Source organism: Pinus tabuliformis, chromosome X (assembly GCF_031772625.1).
Source record: "Pinus tabuliformis cultivar Carrire ecotype Pingquan chromosome X, CPIR1, whole genome shotgun sequence".
Lineage (NCBI taxonomy): Eukaryota > Viridiplantae > Streptophyta > Pinopsida > Pinales > Pinaceae > Pinus > Pinus tabuliformis.
Window position 1 is genome coordinate 1,018,886,475 of NC_142308.1, and position 20,090 is coordinate 1,018,906,564.

Consider the following 20,090-nt stretch of genomic DNA (forward strand, 5'->3'; position numbering starts at 1 on the left):
TCGCAAGGAGTGCCTTAACAGTGCACCCATTCACCATTAATCCAAAACCCCATGGGTCAATATTATCCAATATTCATTAACTAGTGATTTAGATATTGAATAAGGTTGCTTAAGCAAAACTTTAGGTGATCCATGTAGCATAACAATTAGTATAAATAATAATTTTAAGCACAAACTTTATCCATCATTTCATACTATTCACATAAACATATCCTTTTAAAGCATACCTAGCTTCATTGTTAGGAACCCTTGAATGAACCTAATATTCAATATCCAGTGATTTCAATAGTGAAGAAGATTGTTCAATACAATATATAAATGACCCTTGTAGCACAAAAATTAATATAAAGGAAAATCTTAAGCACAAATTATATCCATGAATTCATATTATTCACAAAATTATTATTTTAATATCTATGTATCTCCATTTTTAGGACCCTTTGAACGACTCCAATACTCAGTAACTAGTGATTTAAATAATGAAGAAGGTTGTTCAAGCAAATATGTAGGTGATCCAAACTCCATGGCTTTCCCTGCAAAACCCATTTGTATTAGATAAATCATCTTTAAATCCATGCTACATAGTTAAAATACTTACATACTACCCAATAAATCCATGCTACATAGTTAAAATACTTACATACTACCCAATAAATAATACATCATGAGGTGATTGATGTAAATCAAATATCATTTTAAGTATAATTTGAAACTACAATTATATTAAAAAGGATTGAGAGTTTAAAAATATGGCTTTTAATCACATCTTGAATAGTCTTTTAAGGGTCAAATGGATGTTCCACTCCAAGTTAAAATAAATGAGGTTATTGAACAGCTTTCTATAGACAAAAGCATAAACTTTCAAAGAATATCACTCCTTAGTCAATGTTTCTCTCAATTGGTTAGGTGTAGCACATGGTTTACACTCTTCCATTTTGAAGCTTTGCAATATATTCATCATATATTTAGGTTTAAAGTCTTTCCCTTGAATTTTAACCCGAAAAGACTCCATTAAACCCTAGTGTGATAAGGCACTAATCATTAGTGTGTTGATCATCTATAAATCTTATAAAGTTTCAAATTCTTTCTCCCATTCCTAGATGTCCTAGGGTTAGATGCTAGGGTTTCTAGGGCATTATTATGCATAAATATGAATTTTGGTTGGATGTTGTGGCATACAATTTAGGATTTGCATCTATAAATCAAATAAAGGCAAAATCTAGCATAATGACCATCATCTTTTCGTTGTTTATGCATACATAACAACCATAGAAATCAAATTCATAACCTAATTGTAGTCTCTATTGGAAGGCCTTCATTCCCTTCTTTTTTATTATCATTAAAAGGCCATTTACTTGGCTGCTATATGACATTGTGCACCTTGCTATTGCATATCAATCAAATCCCAACTTATATTAGCTATATCTTTGGTCTAGGCATAGACTATTTGAACCCTAGTATAGAACATCTAGGCCTTGCCAATACTTTATCCAATATTAAAGACCTCTTATTCATCACCTTGAGCCACAGTGTTATAATATCCTTTAGGTGATCTATGGAGGCTTCCCTTGTTCTTGAATACCACTAAAGAGTAGAAGAAAGGTTGTTGAGGTGATAGTGGCAACCCTTTTTCTTGTTTCGATAAGATTTGGCCTCGCCTAGTGAGGTTTTGCACCAGTGGTGATAGATTTTGTGGTAAAAACACTCACTCACTATTTTTGTAGGTTGGTATGATCCATCTCTCATATAAATGAGGCACCCTTCTTTCTAGCTCTATTCTTGGAGGATGTTGTAACTAACTCCATTATTTTATTGTAACTATCTTAGGTGGTTGGAAGGAATGATTGGAATTCTCCCTAGCCATGTTCAATTCTCGCAAGTGACATGATGAGATTTGATGTATTGGCTTCGAACATTGTTGTTGAGAATGAGTAGTCCCTTAAGGCCCGAAACATGTCTATTCCTCATATCAAATATAAAGGTGTTTTCCACATCAAAACTATTAAAAAAATTTGGCTCATTTATTGGAGTTAGTTACTTAGAGCTTTATTATAGTATTTTCCTTGGATAATTTATTGTAACCTGTAGGAAATTGTGGATCTCGAAAAACTCATTACTACTTTTAGTAAGCAAGTTTTCGAGAGATTTAATTCATTGTTATTCCTTGAAGGACTAATGGATCTAGGAAAACAAATACTTCTTTATTGTAAAATGGAGGCAGAGTTGAAACCTATATAAGTGTTTACTCTCCATTTTAAGTGTGTCGGTGCAAGAGCTCCCAATATTTCCAATAAAATTACCTTATCTTTGATTAATCTTTGTGGAATGGATGATCAACCTTGCTAAAATGTGGTAAATATTCTTGGTGCATATTAGCTAGTCTGTATAACAGGTTTGGATTGTTAAAGTTAGTGTGAGCACCACGGATGAGTGTTATCACTATGTTATAAGACGTAAACCCTTGAAGCTACATTGTCTTGAAGTGAAAGAATCCTTCCTCAATTATTCATTGTGAACAAAAGAAACATCCATTCCCTTTAGGCCAAGAATACTCCATAGCTGACTTGGAGGTGGTAAGATTATTGAAGACCCCTCCTTTCTTGATTTTTATGATATTTGGCTTGCCATTTGTAGGACCCTTTGGATATTGTTTTAATAACATTGTTTATCCTTTAGATGTTTTGAAGAATTTCACCATTGAGGTTGCATCTTGTTGACACCTAATCCTAAGGGATTGAGAAATTAGCCTAACTAGCAAAAATAAAGAGACATTGGAAGATGAATCCCAATAGTCTCCCCCTCCTTTCTCTTAATGAAAATGATCAATTCATTCAGAGTTACAAACCTGGCTTGACATGGTATTAGAGCATAGGTCTAGAATTAGTCTCTTTTTGCATGTAGCTCCTGCAATTCTTTGCCATATTTTTTGTTACTTTGCCCTTTGTCCCTTTGCATCAATCCTATTGAAGGAAGCAATGTTGAAGGGGGATGGTGCCCAAGTGAGATGGTCATTTTGAGTGTTGAATTGTGTGTTGAAAGTTAAATTGAAGAACACTGGAGTGTCATAGGATATTGTGCAATGAGGCTGGTATGGTGTGAATACAACAATGTTTTGGCTTTGTGCATTGAATAATTTTGAATGGTGTATGCTGCTATGCGTTCTGTTGGAACCTTGTTTATATACACATCATTAACTGGTGCGTTGAAGTTCATGTGTTGAAGGGTCCTGCTCGGTGTATTGTTTATCCATGTTGAGTAGGTCATGTTCAAATGTTGTTGGCCATAAAGGTTATGCGTTGGTCAGTGCCTTTTTAATCGCCGTAATCCATGATACATTGAAAACTCTGTGTTAATTCATTTTTGAATGCTGATATATGCATTATAGTGGGCATAGTGCATTGAAGTTTTTGATGATCGATGGAATGTGTTGAATAGTCTCTTTTAAAGGTCATGTATATGGTGAATGCATATGTGCAATGGTTCATTTTTGAAGATTGTGTGTTGGTTCAAATGGTTGTACATGGGTTGTGATAGGTATGTATGGTATGATATGGAAAGTGTGAGCTATATGTGATGAGTGGTTGTATATATACCATGTACCATTTTATATGCATAAGGTTTATGCACACATCAAAAGTATTCACATCTACAAATTTTACATTCAATTAGTTCAGATAATTAAAAACAAACAAACAAACAAACAAAAAGGCAGAGGGTAGGTTGTGATTGTTTTGGAAATCAAAGGTGTTAATTTATCATAGGGCTACATTGTTCTTTGCTTCGATAATTGCATCTATTCATTAATACATTAAGTTCATCCCATAGCATCATAACATTATTCAGATTTACTTCATTATTCATCAACATATGAAACTATGTAGAAAGAACAATAATATCATCATCAATACATCGAAACATATATGAACAATAGAAGAAAAGCATGCACACATAGAGACACCAGGATTGGTTGGAGACTAGGGAAAAACCCAATGTGGAGAAAACCCTTGCACATCTTCTTCTAATAGATTGTCATCAAATGATTTAGCAAAAGAGAGTACAATGATCCATATCTTCACAACAACTAGAATATCCATGAAATACATCTAAACATCACATAATTGTAATGTACTATCACTGCCTGTAGCTTGCTTCTGAACACTTCTGCTAGTGAACGAAATCTTTGAAACATTGAAATCTCATCTTAGAGTCCCATACGCAGGGACGAGTTGTGCGAGCGACTATGATAGACATGGTTTCTCTCTGTGAACTGCATGATAGCGACTATGGCAGCTCGGACGGTCCCATTCCATTATGTGTGGGTGTCCAGGGACCAAACTGACCCAGAATCTCGGTCACTCTCATGAGGACTTTGTATCAGCGTCCAAGAATTAAAAAACCCTAACTCAATGCGAGCTTCATCGTGTAGCTTTGAACCCTAGTGCGAGTTTCCTCTGTCAAACCTGTGCGAGCCAAGACAAAATAGAAGAGAAGAGAGATTTTTCAATGTGTCCAAATGAGCTTGAGGTCTCTTCTATTTATAGGCTTCCATGAGGATCCACTTGACCTATCCATTGGTACATGTGCATAGGGTCGACCTGATCCAGAATATATGTATGAACAAAATAATTCATAACTCAACTTCCGCTTGTCCAAATGAGGTGATATTTAGGTCGATTTTGGTCCTCTCAAAAAGAGGAATTCAATGAAATCATCATCTCCTTCAAATGAGTAGTCCAAAGTGGAATTTGACCACAGTTGCATATTTTTAACACTCCCTCTCAACTAGGGAAAATTCCACTTGTCAATCTCAGGCCATCGATTAACATGACATACGTCCCATCTGAAGTATCTCATCATCTCAAATACCTGACAATAATAGATCACCAGTATACAAAAACCAAAATCACATCATCCTGGCTTCATCAAAAAACCGTCAATGCAGACAATTTTGGATTGGGGGAGCTTGCTTCACGCAATGCTCACTGCAACCATAACACTTTACCAAACTATCAATCTTTCATAAATCCTTATTGTGCAATCAAATTAACTAAATCAACTCATCAAAGTTTAGAAACCAAATCAACACTAATATCAACAATCATCAATATCTTAGTGTCAATACTTTTAACCAGATGATAGGTAGGGCTTTCATCAAGTCATGACATCATTTATTATCATGCCAACAAGTTGTCATCAACCATGAAATATCAATCAAGTCATTCCCATAATACAAGTCATAGGAAGTCACTATGCTCATATATCATTAACATCAAGGCAAATCATCAATCGTCAAGTCAAAACATTAGACATCATGTCAATATCCAAATTTTCTATCATAGTAAGATCTATAGTCCAAGACATATCTCAATCATTGAGTCAGAGATTTAGGTCATCATTAGACATCATACAACTCATATATATCACTTAGCCAAATCATATCAAACTCATGTAGCACAAGCTTCAAACATAATGACATATTTATATTATATCATGATCACTTGCAAACATTAAAACTTCCCTGTTTTCAAATCTTTCGGATATCTACTACTTATCTGTGGAATCGACTTCCTTTAGGTGAACATCTTGATTCAGAGTTTAGACAGCTTCAGAAATCTTCAGATTATGGTCAACTGTAGTCAAACCTTTGGACGCTACCTTCAGGTTAGCACGAGAGCGTCCTTAGCTGCCTGGACGCTACCTGGGTCTTAGCATGTGTGCGTCTAGGGACAAGTATTCCTGGTTCTATGCCTGCTACTGGAGAAGAAACCCTAATTTATGTACAAGCTTCAGATCTGAGACCTTGTTGCAGATCAATAATGTCAAATGCACATAAATCATATACCAACAATACACAATGCAAACAGTAATAAGAGTAAGAATCTTGAGAAGAGATTCTCCCTCTAACTGGGAATCTACTTTATTTGTCTTCTTTCATGTCATCACCCTGTATTTACTAGAATCATACAACAACATATCTATTAGATCATAGAAAAAAACATATATCCATCAGCTACTATATCATATCATGACATCAATCTTTCATCAAGGGTTACATGATAGGGATAGCAAACAAGTGTGACAACATACTTCAAAGTTCATGAACACTATCGCTTCTATCATGTCAATCCATTAGGTTATGGAATTCAGTTTTACCATATGCCATAATTACTATCAAAGACATGACCATGGTTAGTAAGAGATCTAGAGTATCAATCTCATAGTTCTATCATCAAGGTTACCATAGGACCAAATCAAGTTATTTAATAAAAATTTTACCAAAAACTAAGCATTATCAGTATCAATGAGGTAACCTTCTATAAGAGATCCATCATGTCAAGTGCATGTCAAGAGTATCATTTAGTAGAGTTAAGGTACTAGCCTTCTTCACAGAATCAAGATCTCCAAGAATAATAGATGTTAGCCAAACATCAAGTTATGCCACTATATCCAAGATCAGGAATAAGTAACCTCATATAAATAAGAAGATCAACATGATCAAAATATTCAATACCAGGTGCACTATTTCCTCATAGGAAACATAAATCCAAATCTCTTTCATATGCAAGCATGAGCCATCTGCGGAGGAGAAATTCTCAACATACCATAAGGCTTACCTAGGCATCCAATGTTATAGCTAAAACATAACATTGAAACAATGTACCTTTCATACCTTGTAGTGTTCAAATAACTATGCACCTTCTCATAGGTAGCTTGCAGTGCTTGTCACCTTTTCATCAAGTGTCTCTTTACCTCTTTCCAGATCTAGCTTCACTATCTTGCATCTCAAATGATCCTCGAGAGGGATCTAATTATCACATCTCATCAAGGAGGTTAGATACATCTATATACTCAAATATACATGTAGGAAGTATAAGCAATGATCAAAAAAATAATCATAATAATCAGATCCATAAGTCTAAACAAGAGTAAAGACATAAAGAAACATCATAAGTAAAGGAGTACTTATCTTAAATGAGAGGTGATCCTCTCCCTCTTGAACCAACCTTCAAGAGTCATCACTATCTATAGTTCACATAACATGTTGCCTTCAATTGACTTTATCAACAACCGACCATCTAGGGCTTCATCAAATCTGTCCCAAGTGCTTGAGCATCTTTACATAGACCATGCTATAGTTTCATACATCAAATCTCAAGTCTTTGCCATAAACCAGGGTTTCTCTCAAACCCTAACCATCAAATCCTTATGCACTAACTACCTAGGGTTTCCTTCATACCCTAGGATTCTTTTAGGTCTCCACCATCCTCTTCTTTCTTCCATCAAAAGTGTCATAACAAGATTCATATTTACTTCATTATTCATTAGCATATGCAACTATGTAGAAAGAACAATAATATCATCATCAATGCAACGGAACATAAAGGAACAATAGAAGAAAAGCATGCACACATAGAGACACCAAAATTGGTCGGAGATTAGGGCAAAACCCAATGTGCAGAAAACCCTTGCAAATATTCTTCTAATAGGTTGTCATCAAATGATTCAGCAAAAGGGAGTACAATGATCCATATCTTCACAACAAATAGAATATCCATGAAATGCATCTAAACATCACATAATTGTAATGTACTATCACTGCACGTAGCTTTCTTCCAAACACTTCTGTCACTGAGCGAAATCTTTAGAGCATAGAAATCTCATCTTGGAGTCCCATACGCAGGGTGGAGGAGTTGTGCGAGCGACTATGCCAGACATGGTTTCTCTCCGTGAATTGCATGATAGTGACTATGGTAGCTCGGACGCTCCCATACCATTATGTGTGGGCGACCAGGGACCAAACTGATCCAGACTTCCGGTCACTCTCATGAAGACTCTGTACCAACAGGTCCATGGACGCTATCATGACCATTGTGTGCCAGCGTCCAGGGACTAAATTTCTTAGTTTTGTGCCAGCATCCAAGAATCAAAAAACCCAAACTCAGTGCGAGCTTCATCCTGTAGCTTCAAAATCTTGTGCGAATTTCCTCCATCATAATTGTGCAAGCCAAGGCAAAATAGAAGAGAAGAAGAGAGCTATTTCAATGTGTCCAAATGAGTTTGAGGTCTCTTCTATTTATAGGCTTCCATGAGGGTCCACTTGACTTGTCCATTACTACACGTGCATAGGGCTGACCTGATCCAGAAGATATGCATCTATAAAATAATTCATAACTCAACTTCTGCTTGTCCAAATGAGGTGACTTTTAGGTCGGATTTTGATCCTCTCAAAAAGAGAAATTCAATGTAATCATCATCTCCTTCAAATGAGTAGTGCAAAGTGGACTTTGACTACAGTTGCATATTAACAAAAGGCAGATAGTCTTTTTTGATGATGCATTCACTCATCTCCATAGTTGGAATAGTTCTCTCTAGTAAAGAGAACTACCATGAATGGTCCGGGAAGATAAAACATACCTTGATTTTTAAGGAGTTGTGGAAATGAGTTTGTGAAGGAGAAAGAGGTGGTCCGGGAAGATAAAACATACCTTGATTTTTAAGGAGTTGTGGAAATGAGTTTGTGAAGGAGAAAGAGGCAATCCTCCTGAGAAGCCCACTTCTAACAACGAACTTGCCATATGGGTAAACAAGAACAACAAGGCCTATGCCTTAATTGCAGCACCAATCAATGAAGATGTGAGTTGTTATATTACGCCATTCACAAATGCTTTTGAAGCCTTAAAGAAGTTGAAGGATTTACATGACTCACACTATGCGCTTGAATTTGTCTAATTAATGATTAAGTTGTTTAATTTAGAATTGAAGGATGATGATCCCCTTGCCTTAGCCTCTGAAATAAGAGCCATTATGCATGATATAGAAGCCACTGGTGTTAAAATGGATTTTCCTATCGCAAGTTTTGTCAAGGCATTGTATCCCACTTATTCCCATTATCTTGAGTCATTACAAGCTAGTGGAAAACTTAATGAGATTTCATTTGACTCTCTTGTGGAGAAGTTTGTTTAAAGAGAGAAGGCTTTTTGGAAGAAGAAAACAACTATTCAGTCTCTTGAAGTGGTTGTATGCCTTACACAAAAAGAGAAGAATCGGGCACATGATTCCTCTAGAGGAAGAGGTGTCCGACAAGGATGAGGAAGGAAGAATAATATGGACGCAAGGGGGCAAATTATTCCAAGGAGAAAGACTTGATCTTCGTTGCATACAATGTAACATAAATGGACATGATGCTTCCACATGTAAGCTCTCATGGGATAGGATTAGATAGGAAAGGGATGAAGAGAAAGGAAAATCATCAAATAAAGGGAAAGGTAAAGCACCCAAATCCTCTCATTATGTTGTGGAACATTGCAACATTAGTGTAACTGAAGATTCATTTAATGCTTCACTTGCTTCATGGAAAGATGCATGGTTCCTTGATTAAGGAGAAACATGCCACATGATTTTTAGAAGATATTTCTTTGAAGAATTCACTGACAATGTTGATGGAGCAGTCTACTTTGCAAACAAGTCAAAACTCAAGCCATCAGGGCTTAGCACCATCAAAGTCAAACTACCTGGTCTCCTGGAATTTCTTCTACATGATGTTCTCTACCTCCTAGAGTTGAGAAGAAACCTGTTGTCATTCGTTCACATCCACCAACAAGGACACTTCATTCACATATTTGATGGCGAAGTTGAAGTCAAAAAAGCATCAGACAACTCACTTGTCATGACTGGGATAGAATAAGAAAGGCTATTGAAACTGTAGGGAACCTCTGCTTGTGCACATAATTTTTCATACAATTCTCACTATGATGAAGGTACACTTCCATATGGTCTTTTATGGCATGCTATATTTGGACATTTGAACTATTACAACCTTCAGTTGTTGAAGAAAAATGGTGTTACTGGTTTGCCAATAATTCCTAGAAAGCTTAAGCAATGTGATGCTTGTATCCTAGGAAAGCATAGAAAACAATATTTTCATGATTCTCATTCCAGAGCACATAGAGAGCATGAACTCATTCATTCTGATTTATGTGGCCTAATGCCTATTCCTTCTAGAAATGGTAATAAATACATGATGACATTTATTGATGACTACACCAAAATATGTTGGGTATATCTATTGAAGAATATATCTGAAGCTTTTGAAACTTTCAAAAAATTTCATGCATGGATTGAAAATGATACACAATCTCATATTGGCTCTATTCGTACTGATAATGGAAAAGAATATTGTTCAACCCCAAAATTGCTTCTTTTTGACAACTTTTTTTCACTCCATTCCTCCCTTTTTGACCTTCATAACTCCAATTTGGGTATTAGTTTACATGGTTGATAGCATATCAGGTAGATAATCTTCTATATTTCATAAATATCATTTGTCTTTATTATTTAACTCAATATTTACCCGAGCTACTAAATTACAAAGATTCTACAGCTGATGTATGTTTCTACAGCTAAGTCCAAGGTTTGATGGGTTGCGAAACTTCAGCCAAAGAACACGACATATGGGCAGATGGAAATTAGTTGGTACAACAATTTGTTCCTACTTTCATAGTGTAGATCAATAAATAAGACACCCTAGCAACCCAGTCAAAGCGAAATTCAACCATCGTAGAAGGCGGACCAGGTGTGCGTGTTAAATTGGAAACTAGAGCAAAACTCCATGTGGGTCAGCTTATTTATGGCAGCTGATAATTTTATTGGATCCCTCTCGTCGAGAGGTGTAGGATTGATCCAAAGATCATCCGATTCCGATAAGTATTTATGGAGATATGAATTTATTTTGTTTATGTAATTATTATCAAGCCAACCAGCTCTTATGTAGGCTCTAGAAGCCCAGCCGACGTGTCTATTCAACCTCTACGTTTTAGTATAAATAGAAGAGGACTTGAAGTCATTTGTGACACTCTTCATGCGATCTCTCCTCTCCACTTGTTTGGGTTTGGTGGGCAGAGAGATCTAGAGGAGATTACGTTGTCCTAAGGGGTGATCTAGCCACACCCTAACTGCAAGTCAATCAGCAGCCGTCAATGCAAGTCAAGAAGGCTTCCTAAACGCATCTACAACACAAGCTTGAGACAGGGAGCCATCCTAACACGTAGTCATGAAGAAGCTCATATACGCTCAAAGATGGAGGCTCAAATGATGCTGTAATCCTAACGTTGTCAAACCCTAGCCGCAGTAAGGAATGGAATTCATAACGCAGTCATGAATCCACTAGCAATACATGAAGGGTAGCCGCAGTGGATTCAATGTTGTAATGAAGGTCGCCGGCAAATGAATATACGCTGGGCATAAATATGTTATAATGTAAGGACGATATATATGAGCTACAGTTCATTACATATACAGTGGCTAACAATGAGGATAATATGTTGTCCAAGAGGCCCTTATACGCTGTCAAAGAGGAGCCTTAATACGATGCCTGTAGAAGCCTAAACACAGTCCTTTCAAGCAGTCAAGGAGACATGTTTACACAGAGAAATAGAACTCACATTTTCTTTGAGCTGCAAATGGATGCAAGGTGCAGGCAGGAGATCTCGGTTGGGTATAAGATCTCAGAAGGCCTCGTTAGATGTGGTTATGATCACAGCAAGGAAGGATGATAATCCCCTCCTCCTCGGTGGTGTACCTCCTAACAGAAAGCATGATCATTGTCTCTTGGCGAGATCTCTGGAACCCTACAGGAGCAAGAACAATCTCGGCAACTCAGAGCCTCGAGTCATAGCGCTATTCCTCGACGAGTATAACAGGATCCATGCAATTATGATCTCGGTGCTCCGTCCCTATGTTACTTTGTTTCAAGGTCAACAATCTCAGTCACGTTATATTGCAATTGTAACATGTTCTGACAGGAGTACGGAGAGTACCGTAACACAATCTCAACATAACCACAATTGACCTCGGTGCAATGAGATATTAGTTACAGCCTCAGTTAAAGATCAGATGCTGCCCTAATTTCTTATCAAAGGATATCAATGATTATCACAGTCTCAGATTGATGAGAATGAATAGTATCACAACCTCTGCATACTTCCTAAACTCTGCCACAGTCTCATCATACTAATGGTGAAGAAGATCCACGTGATATCTTTGTATTAGTCTTTGTTAAATTTGGACAACTAGGTCCAAACTCCATGTTCTGATGCTCAGATTAAGAGGCTAATATTTTTGTTGGATTCCTCTTTCTGAGAGGTGTAAAATCCATATAAAAATAGTCTTAATCCGATGAGCAGAACTTATATTTTGAATTTATTATTCTTAATAAATTATATGTGCAAGGTTAGCCAGTTTTGTAATGTAGGCTCACATGCCCAACAGATGTGTCACACACCCTCATTGATGGATATATATACAGGTAAAGTTGGAGAGAATTTGATTATAACACAACTCACATGCTAGGGTTTCTGCTGCTAGGGTTTCGCAGAAGTTTGACCAGCGTTGAGGGTTGTTGTGACACATGCTGGTTAGAGGGTTGTAGTGACACATGCTGGGCTGGCTGACCAAAGGAGACTTTGTTGGTTGAAGCATCCTGTTGACCGCCGAAACGAACACATACATTTTTCTTGTTTCTGATTTGTCTTCTATAAGATCTGCTTATATGTTCTATCTGCATTTTTCTTATCTACTTGTATGATTGCTGTGAGAAAAGTGAAATTGCTCTTAGCATAGAACATCTACAAAACTTAACATGGTATCAGAGCTGAGGTGAAGACAAACTCTATCTATATCAATCATCGGGTCTTTAGATCTCAAGGGAGAAATGGCACAGTTCTAATGTGTCTAATCTATGCGGTGGTCGCATAGAGTTCCTGTTCGAGATTCGGTGGGACAGTGAGAGATGATTTTAGGGTTGCGCAGGTCGGACGAGTGCTCAGGTTCATTCGGAGGACAGCGCAGAAGTTTATGTCTAAACAACGAACTGTTGTGGTCGTTGGAAGCGGTTCACAAGTGTAAAGCTTACAGGAGTTTGCGCAGGCTATCTATGGCATAACCTTATGAACCGAATAGTGTTGGGTACACAAGACTACGTATATGGTAGCGCAGTCCCATTCGGGTGTTGAAGTTCTCGAATCAATACGCAGAATTACATATGCGTTGTCGGCTGTTGATCCAATATAATTGAAGCGTTGACGAACGCGAGAATTGTGATATAATATGCAGGTCTGTTGAAGGGTCGCCGCGTGGACAGAAATCTGTGTTAAAACGCAGGTCAGTTGAACGACTGTCACGTGGCCAGGAATTGACAGGACTGCAGAGAGATACCCGAACGACGGACTATCGAAGCATTACATCTGTGGGCGGCTGGGTGTATGTGAAGCGCAGGTCTGTTGACGATCTGTAACGTGGACAGATATCTCCAGAACGTTGGTGGACATCACGTGAACAGAAGACGACAAACGCTGAAGTTGCATACAGTGGACAGTCGGGACGATGCGTGGTCAGAGATATATAATTTACACAGGTTTACGGGTGCTGGTGTGTTCGGACAACCACACGGGATTTTATAAGTCCACGGGTTATTGGTTGACAGATCTACAGTTGAATGGTTGCCGGTAGACACGTGGACAAGAACAGAATCGTTGACACACGCGTGGACAGTTATATATATATATACACAGGTTTACATATATATATAGGTTGGTACGTTGGAGCAAACAGCAACACGTGGAAAATTATATATATACGTAGGTTTATATATATACGCTGAGACGTTTGGAGCAAACAGCGAAGGAGATAACGCGGGTTTGCTGAGATAACACGTGGACAGGTTATAGCCTCGGTTGTGGACAGATTATAGCCTTGGTTGTAGACTGGTTTATGACAGTCTTATACAAAGTTTGGTGCAGGTTTATGTAAGTGTCTCGGTGGGTACCCGCTTACATAGAAAACTGCAGTTTTGATGTATTACTAAGGCCTCTCGTGCCTTGTTGTATTGGTTATGAGTATGGCCGTGTGTTAGCCGGCATACTCATGTACATGTATTATTGAAAAGAAGTTTGAAGGCTGTATAGTAGGGCTGTCGTAGCAGCCACAGAAAGCCCTAACCAGGGCCGAAATTTCAGGGTCCTGTGCATTGGTCGAAATGTATTTGTGGACAGAAATATGACGTCTATCACAGGTATGTGCTTGTCTTTTATAATGATGAATTTGCCAGATATTATGGTCCAGATTAGACAGTTTGCAATTATGGTATAATGGGCTATAAGAAGATGCTTGGTAAAGCTCCAAGTATAGTCCCTTGAGAAGGACAACAAGGGCTGTTAGAAGGCAGATGCTTTGGAGTCTTAAAAATGGACATATGGAAGAGCTTAAGGGTAGTCAAGTGGGCTTATTATCAGACCCTATCTTCTGTAGTGAAATATGACAATATGACATAGTTTTCTGACAGTGATCTTCTGCACTTATTGTAGTGTCACTTACTCTTATGACAGTTATGCATAGCAGTGATATTGTTCTCTTGATATATGGAAGAGATATTTGTTCCTATGACAATAATGTTTGGGCAGCGACTTTAGTGATATTTGGACAATGTTTCTTGATGTAAGGAAGTGATTCTTGTATGACAGTGATTTATATGGCTGTGACATGACAATGATATATAGGGCAGCATGATGATATTCACAACTATTGCAGCATGGCGTCATATGCAGTGATGCAGCAAGTGGACCTAGATGTAGTACTATGATAGGTGTAGCCGTCACTTTGGAGAATCAGTTGAAGCAGAATGTCTTCAACTGATCTCATCGTTATAGAAGATCATCTATGCTCAGATCTAGACAAGCCAAAGTGTTGACTTATGTTGTAAATGTACTCTCTCTCTCTTTCTCTGTTGAACCTTGAAGATAAAAGAAGAATTGATCAAGGGTTTCCCCACACATGAAACAAGGATGAAGGAATTTGATAATGAAAGAAATACTGTTGTGTACATTCAAAACCGATGCCCTCATTCCGCTTTGGACTCCAAAACTCCCGAAGAGGTTTTCTCTGGTAAGAAACCTGATGTCTCACATTTTAGAATTTTTGGATGTCCTGTCTATTTTCATGTGCCGAAAGAAAAGAGAAGTAAGCTGGATGCTACTGGGAAGAAAAGAATGTTTGTGGGCTACAGTGAGACTTCTAAGGCATATAGAGTCTATGCACCTGGTCAAAGGGAAGTAGAGAAAAGCCATGATGTCACTTTTGACGAAGATGCTTCCCTGAAGAAAGTAGTAGATCTTCCTAGATCTGAAGAAAACCATGAAGAAAGACCTGGAAGTCTGGAAGGATGCTATGCATGAAGAATATGAGGCTATTATGAAGAATGATGTCTGGGATGTGGTCCCGAGACCGAAGGACAAATCTGTTGTCACCGCTAAATGGCTCTACAAGATTAAACATGGATCTGATGGGAGTGCTGAAAAGTTTAAGGCAAGATTTGTTGCCCGTAGCTTCTCTCAAAAGGAAGGAATTGACTATGACGATATATTTGCACCTGTGGCTCGATATACCACCATCCGATCCATCATAGCCCTTGTTGCTACGCAAGGATGGAGTCTTCATCAGATGGATGTCAAGACCGCTTTTCTGCATGGTGCAATAAAGGAAGAGGTGTATGTAGAACAACCTCTGGGATTTGAAGTTCAAGATCGAGACACTTATGTCTGCAGGTTGAAGAAAGCCCTCTATGGGTTAAAGCAAGCACCCAGAGCTTGGTATGAGAGGATGGATCGTTACTTGATGAAGCTGGGCTTCACTCGAAGCAATGCTGATCCAAACCTTTACTTTAAGGTTGTGGAAGGAAAGCCTCTCATTCTAGTGCTGTATGTGGACGACCTCTTCCTGACAGGTGATGACCCTCTCATTCATCAATGTAAGAGGGAGCTTGCTGCTGAGTTCGAGATGAAAGACCTAGGACTGATGCACTATTTCCTAGGCCTGGAGGTCTGGCAGAGACCTGGAGAGATTTTCCTTTCTCAAGGAAAGTATATTGTGAAGCTTCTGGAAAGATTTGGGATGGTGGACTGTAAGTCCGTGTTGACACCAATGGAACTCAACTTTAAGAAGTTGAGTGGCAGCGCTGCAGGGCCTATCTTGGCCAATCCTACTGAGTATCGTCAACTCATAGGAGCTTTGATGTTCTTAGTGAACACCCGTCCGGACATATGTTTTGCAGTGAATACTTTGAGTCAACAGATGGTTGAGCCTCATCATTTTCACTGGGTTGGTGCCAAGAATCTTTTGAGATATCTTCGTGGGCACGATAAACCATGGGCTGAGATACACTGCCGGGAGTGTGATACTTCGGGGATATACTGATGTCGATTGGGCTGGCAGTGTGGTGGATCGTAAGAGCACATCTGGATGTTGTTTCAATCTTGGTTCTGCTTCGATCTCATGGATGAGCAGGAAGCAGAAGTCGGTGGCTTTGAGCACCGCGGAGGCCGAATACATTGCTGCTAGTATGGCCTGTTGTGAAGCAGTTTGGTTGAGGAAGCTCTTTAGTGAGCTGTTCCAACATGTGCTAGATACCACTGTAATACTCTGTGATAATCAGAGTGGGATTCGTATGACTGAGAATCCTGTGTTCCACGACCGATCCAAGCATATTGATATCAGGTACCACTTTATCCGGGATATGGTACAGCGAGGCGCCGTAAGGCTCGATCATATAGGAACTGATGAGCAGGTCGCGGATATTCTCACTAAGCTCCTGGGGAAGGTCAAGTTCCTAACCTTCCGTGAGAGTCTTGGTGTCGTGGAAAGACCCTATGATGTGGGTCCTGTTGGACGATGAGCTCTGGGAGCTCTGGGGGGCTTTGGGGATAGCTTCTCGGAGCTATAAGCACTCATAATGCTTCTGCCCCACCCTTGTGATTATTGAGCTGGTTCGCCACTTATTTAATCTGTGCCCCGTATGCATCCTACCCATTGAGTTCAGGGCTCATGGGAAGTACCTCTCATTTGGCCAATGAGGTGTGGAAAAGCTAGAGACTATTAGCAAAGACTGATGGACGCATCAGAGATTGCCGTACTCTCTATCTAGGATGGCATGGTCCAACCACTTGATCTGGGATCAAGATTTGTGAGGTCTGGGACCTCTGGACTGATTATGTCAGTCGGGGAATGATGTCTTTGTGACTGACCCACTTCTGTTCTGAAATAAAGAAGCCAGCAAAGCAAGTTTCGGCGGGATGACTCACGATGTTAATTGCACTAATAGATGGAGTTCTCCCTAGTTGAGAGGGAGTGTTAAATTTGGACAACTAGGTCCAAACTCCATGTTCTGATGCTCAGATTAAGAGGCTAATATTTTTGTTGGATTCCTCTTTCTGAGAGGTGTAAAATCCATATAAAAATAGTCTTAATCCGATGAGCAGAACTTATATTTTGAATTTATTATTCTTAATAAATTATATGTGCAAGGTCAGCCAGTTTTGTAATGTAGGCTCACATGCCCAACAGATGTGTCACACACCCTCATTGATGGATATATATACAAGTAAAGTTGGAGAGAATTTGATTATAACACAACTCACATGCTAGGGTTTCTGCTGCTAGGGTTTCGCAGAAGTTTGACCAACGTTGAGGGTTGTTGTGACACATGCTGGTTAAAGGGTTGTAGTGACACATGCTGGGCTGGCTGACCAAAGGAGACTTTGCTGGTTGAAGCATCCAGCTGACCGCCGAAACGAACACATACATTTTTCTTGTTTCTGATTTGTCTTCTATAAGATCTGCTTATATGTTCTATCTGCATTTTGCTTATCTACTTGTATGATTGCTATGAGAAAAGTGAAATTGCTCTTAGCATAGAACATCTACAAAACTTAACAGTCTTGGCAATAAATGATGATCTCTGAGGTGTTGCAAGGATGATGATCCCAATAGCATGATGATGGGCATGTTGATAAGGAAGCAACAGTGTGGGTCTCAATGATGATGAAATAATGGTGCAGCAATAAGGACAACCTCAGTCTCAGCGCTGGAAGTCTGGGCATAATTACATTCATAGCAAGGTCAAGATCTCAATGAAGTTGTGATGAATGATGATGAAAAATGTGACACTATGGGCAAAGTAATCATGAGCAGCATGATGAAGATCATGGGCAGCACAGTGATGTATGAGAGCATGAGTAGCATGATGATCATGGGAAGCATGATGGTGCTACACAGTAAGGTGTAGCAAATGGACGAGATGCAACACGATGATAGGTGAAGGAGTCACCTTGAGAATCAATTGAAGCAGAATGTCTTCAACTGATTTCATCATGATATGAAATGATCTATGCTAGATCTAGATAAGTCAAAGTATTGACTTCTGTTGTAAATGTACTCTCTCTCTCTCTCCTTCTCTGCTGAACTTTGAAGATAAAAGAAGATTTGATCAAAGGGTTTCCCCACACATTGTGTGGTTTGTCCCTGGCTCGCGCCATATCTTGAGTCCTCTTGCATTGGCTTGTCTTCTGCATTTTATATTTATGTTCTATCTGCAGTTTATCGTAATGCTGATGTGATTTCTAACTATGAAATTTTTATAAATTGCTCTAGCATAGAACATACCTAATCTTAACAGTGCGAGATGCATATTTTTAGCCTCATGATTTGTTGCATTGATAGCAAATCATGAGAAGATCACGATATCTTATCTTTCAAAGTTAATTATAGCTAATGTCGATTAAGCATTAGTCGTAATACTCTAAAACATTTAATGCGAGGAGTTTTATAAATATGCCTCTTAGCGAACACAAACTTGGGGTTTTATTTTATATACACTTTGTTTTAAATACAAACTCTATTTTTGTTCCATTTCTTTTGTTGTGTGATCTCGATGCGTGATTAATCATCTAGTGAAGGCATTATAGTGATACCTACTTCTCGTAGGAGGACCCCCTCAAGACAGTGAGGTTTCCTTTTATTTTTAATTAGTATTTTATTTTGTGTTTCCTGTAGGATTTTTGTTAGTTCATTTAATCACTTAAGTTTTGATTTTTAAATATAAGTTTTAGATTGTTTTGCAGCAGGTTCATCTAATCATTTTATTGTTGAGTGAAGCGAGATCTCTTGTGCACATGGACAAAGTATAAGTTAACATATATTAGAAGCATAACTTTACATTGTAGTGATATAAATAGAATTTTCAATTGCAGAGTTAATATTTCTTTTTGTTAAAGTAGATTTATTTAGAGTGTGATTTGAAATCACACAAGCAAGTGTGATTTTATTTATAAGCAAGAGTGATTTCATTTTAAAGCAAGTGTGTGTGTGTGTGATTTTATTTCAAACAAAGTGTGAGTGTGATTTTATTTTTAAGTGTGAAGTTTATTTCAAGAAGAGAGTGGTATTTCTTTTAAGCAAGAGAAATAGAATTTATTCCATTTTTATGGGTGATTTATTTACTTACATAGCTGTAGAGAAACATGTGCATTTTGATATCTGAAATTGACTTAGGAATTGTGTGAGTGACAAAGACTCCACGCACATACATTTCATCAATTTACTAGCCCCGGTTGATAATTCATGTAAGTAATTTAACATCAATTAAATTACCAAACAATATACTTCAAATGAATTTGAAAACTATCTTTGCTAGCATGGGATCAAACATCTAACAATCACGTCTTATAATCCCCAACAAAACGATGTATTTGAAAGAATGAACATGACAATCTTAAATATGGTACGTTCAATGATGTTTTTCAAGAATGTTAAGTTGATGTTTTAGGTTGACGCAATTTTATGTGTTGTGTATATTAAGAATGTGTCCATCTCATGCTCTCAAAAACAAGAATCCCTATGAAATGTGGTATGGCCACATTCCTTCAGTGAGGCATCATAGGGTTTTTGGTTCCACCTACTATGCCTTGATACATGAGGAACAAAAAAACAAACACGGTGCAAAGAGTCAGAAATGCATCTTCTTGGGTTACTCAGATACCTCCAAAGCATATTATCTCTATGATGAACTAAATACGAAGTTTATAATATCTAGAGATGTGATCTTTCTTGAATCTTCCAAGACTGACAATGTTGTTGAGCATAAATTTGATCTCTTGGACAAATTCGAGCATGCAAAGTCTTCTCTAGAATTTGATAATGAGATTCAACATCTTGAAGGGGGGATCCCTATCCTAGATCAATCTGTGGAATCTCCTTTTGAAGCA

The 20,090-nt window shown here is 38.2% G+C and overlaps 1 protein-coding gene across 2 annotated transcripts in view; it reads right to left on the reverse strand.

Annotated features, from left to right (window-relative positions):
• Nucleotides 1-260: 260 nt before the first annotated feature.
• The window catches only part of LOC149143201 (ABC transporter C family member 14-like), a 477,216-nt gene continuing 457,386 nt past the window's right edge, over nt 261-20,090 (reverse strand). For both annotated transcript variants that reach the window (XM_089447332.1, XM_089447333.1), the window contains exon 13: nt 261-533. In XM_089447332.1, coding sequence (XP_089303458.1) covers nt 415-533 — 119 coding nt within the window. In that variant the 3' untranslated portion in view covers nt 261-414. The remainder of the gene's footprint in view (nt 534-20,090) is intronic.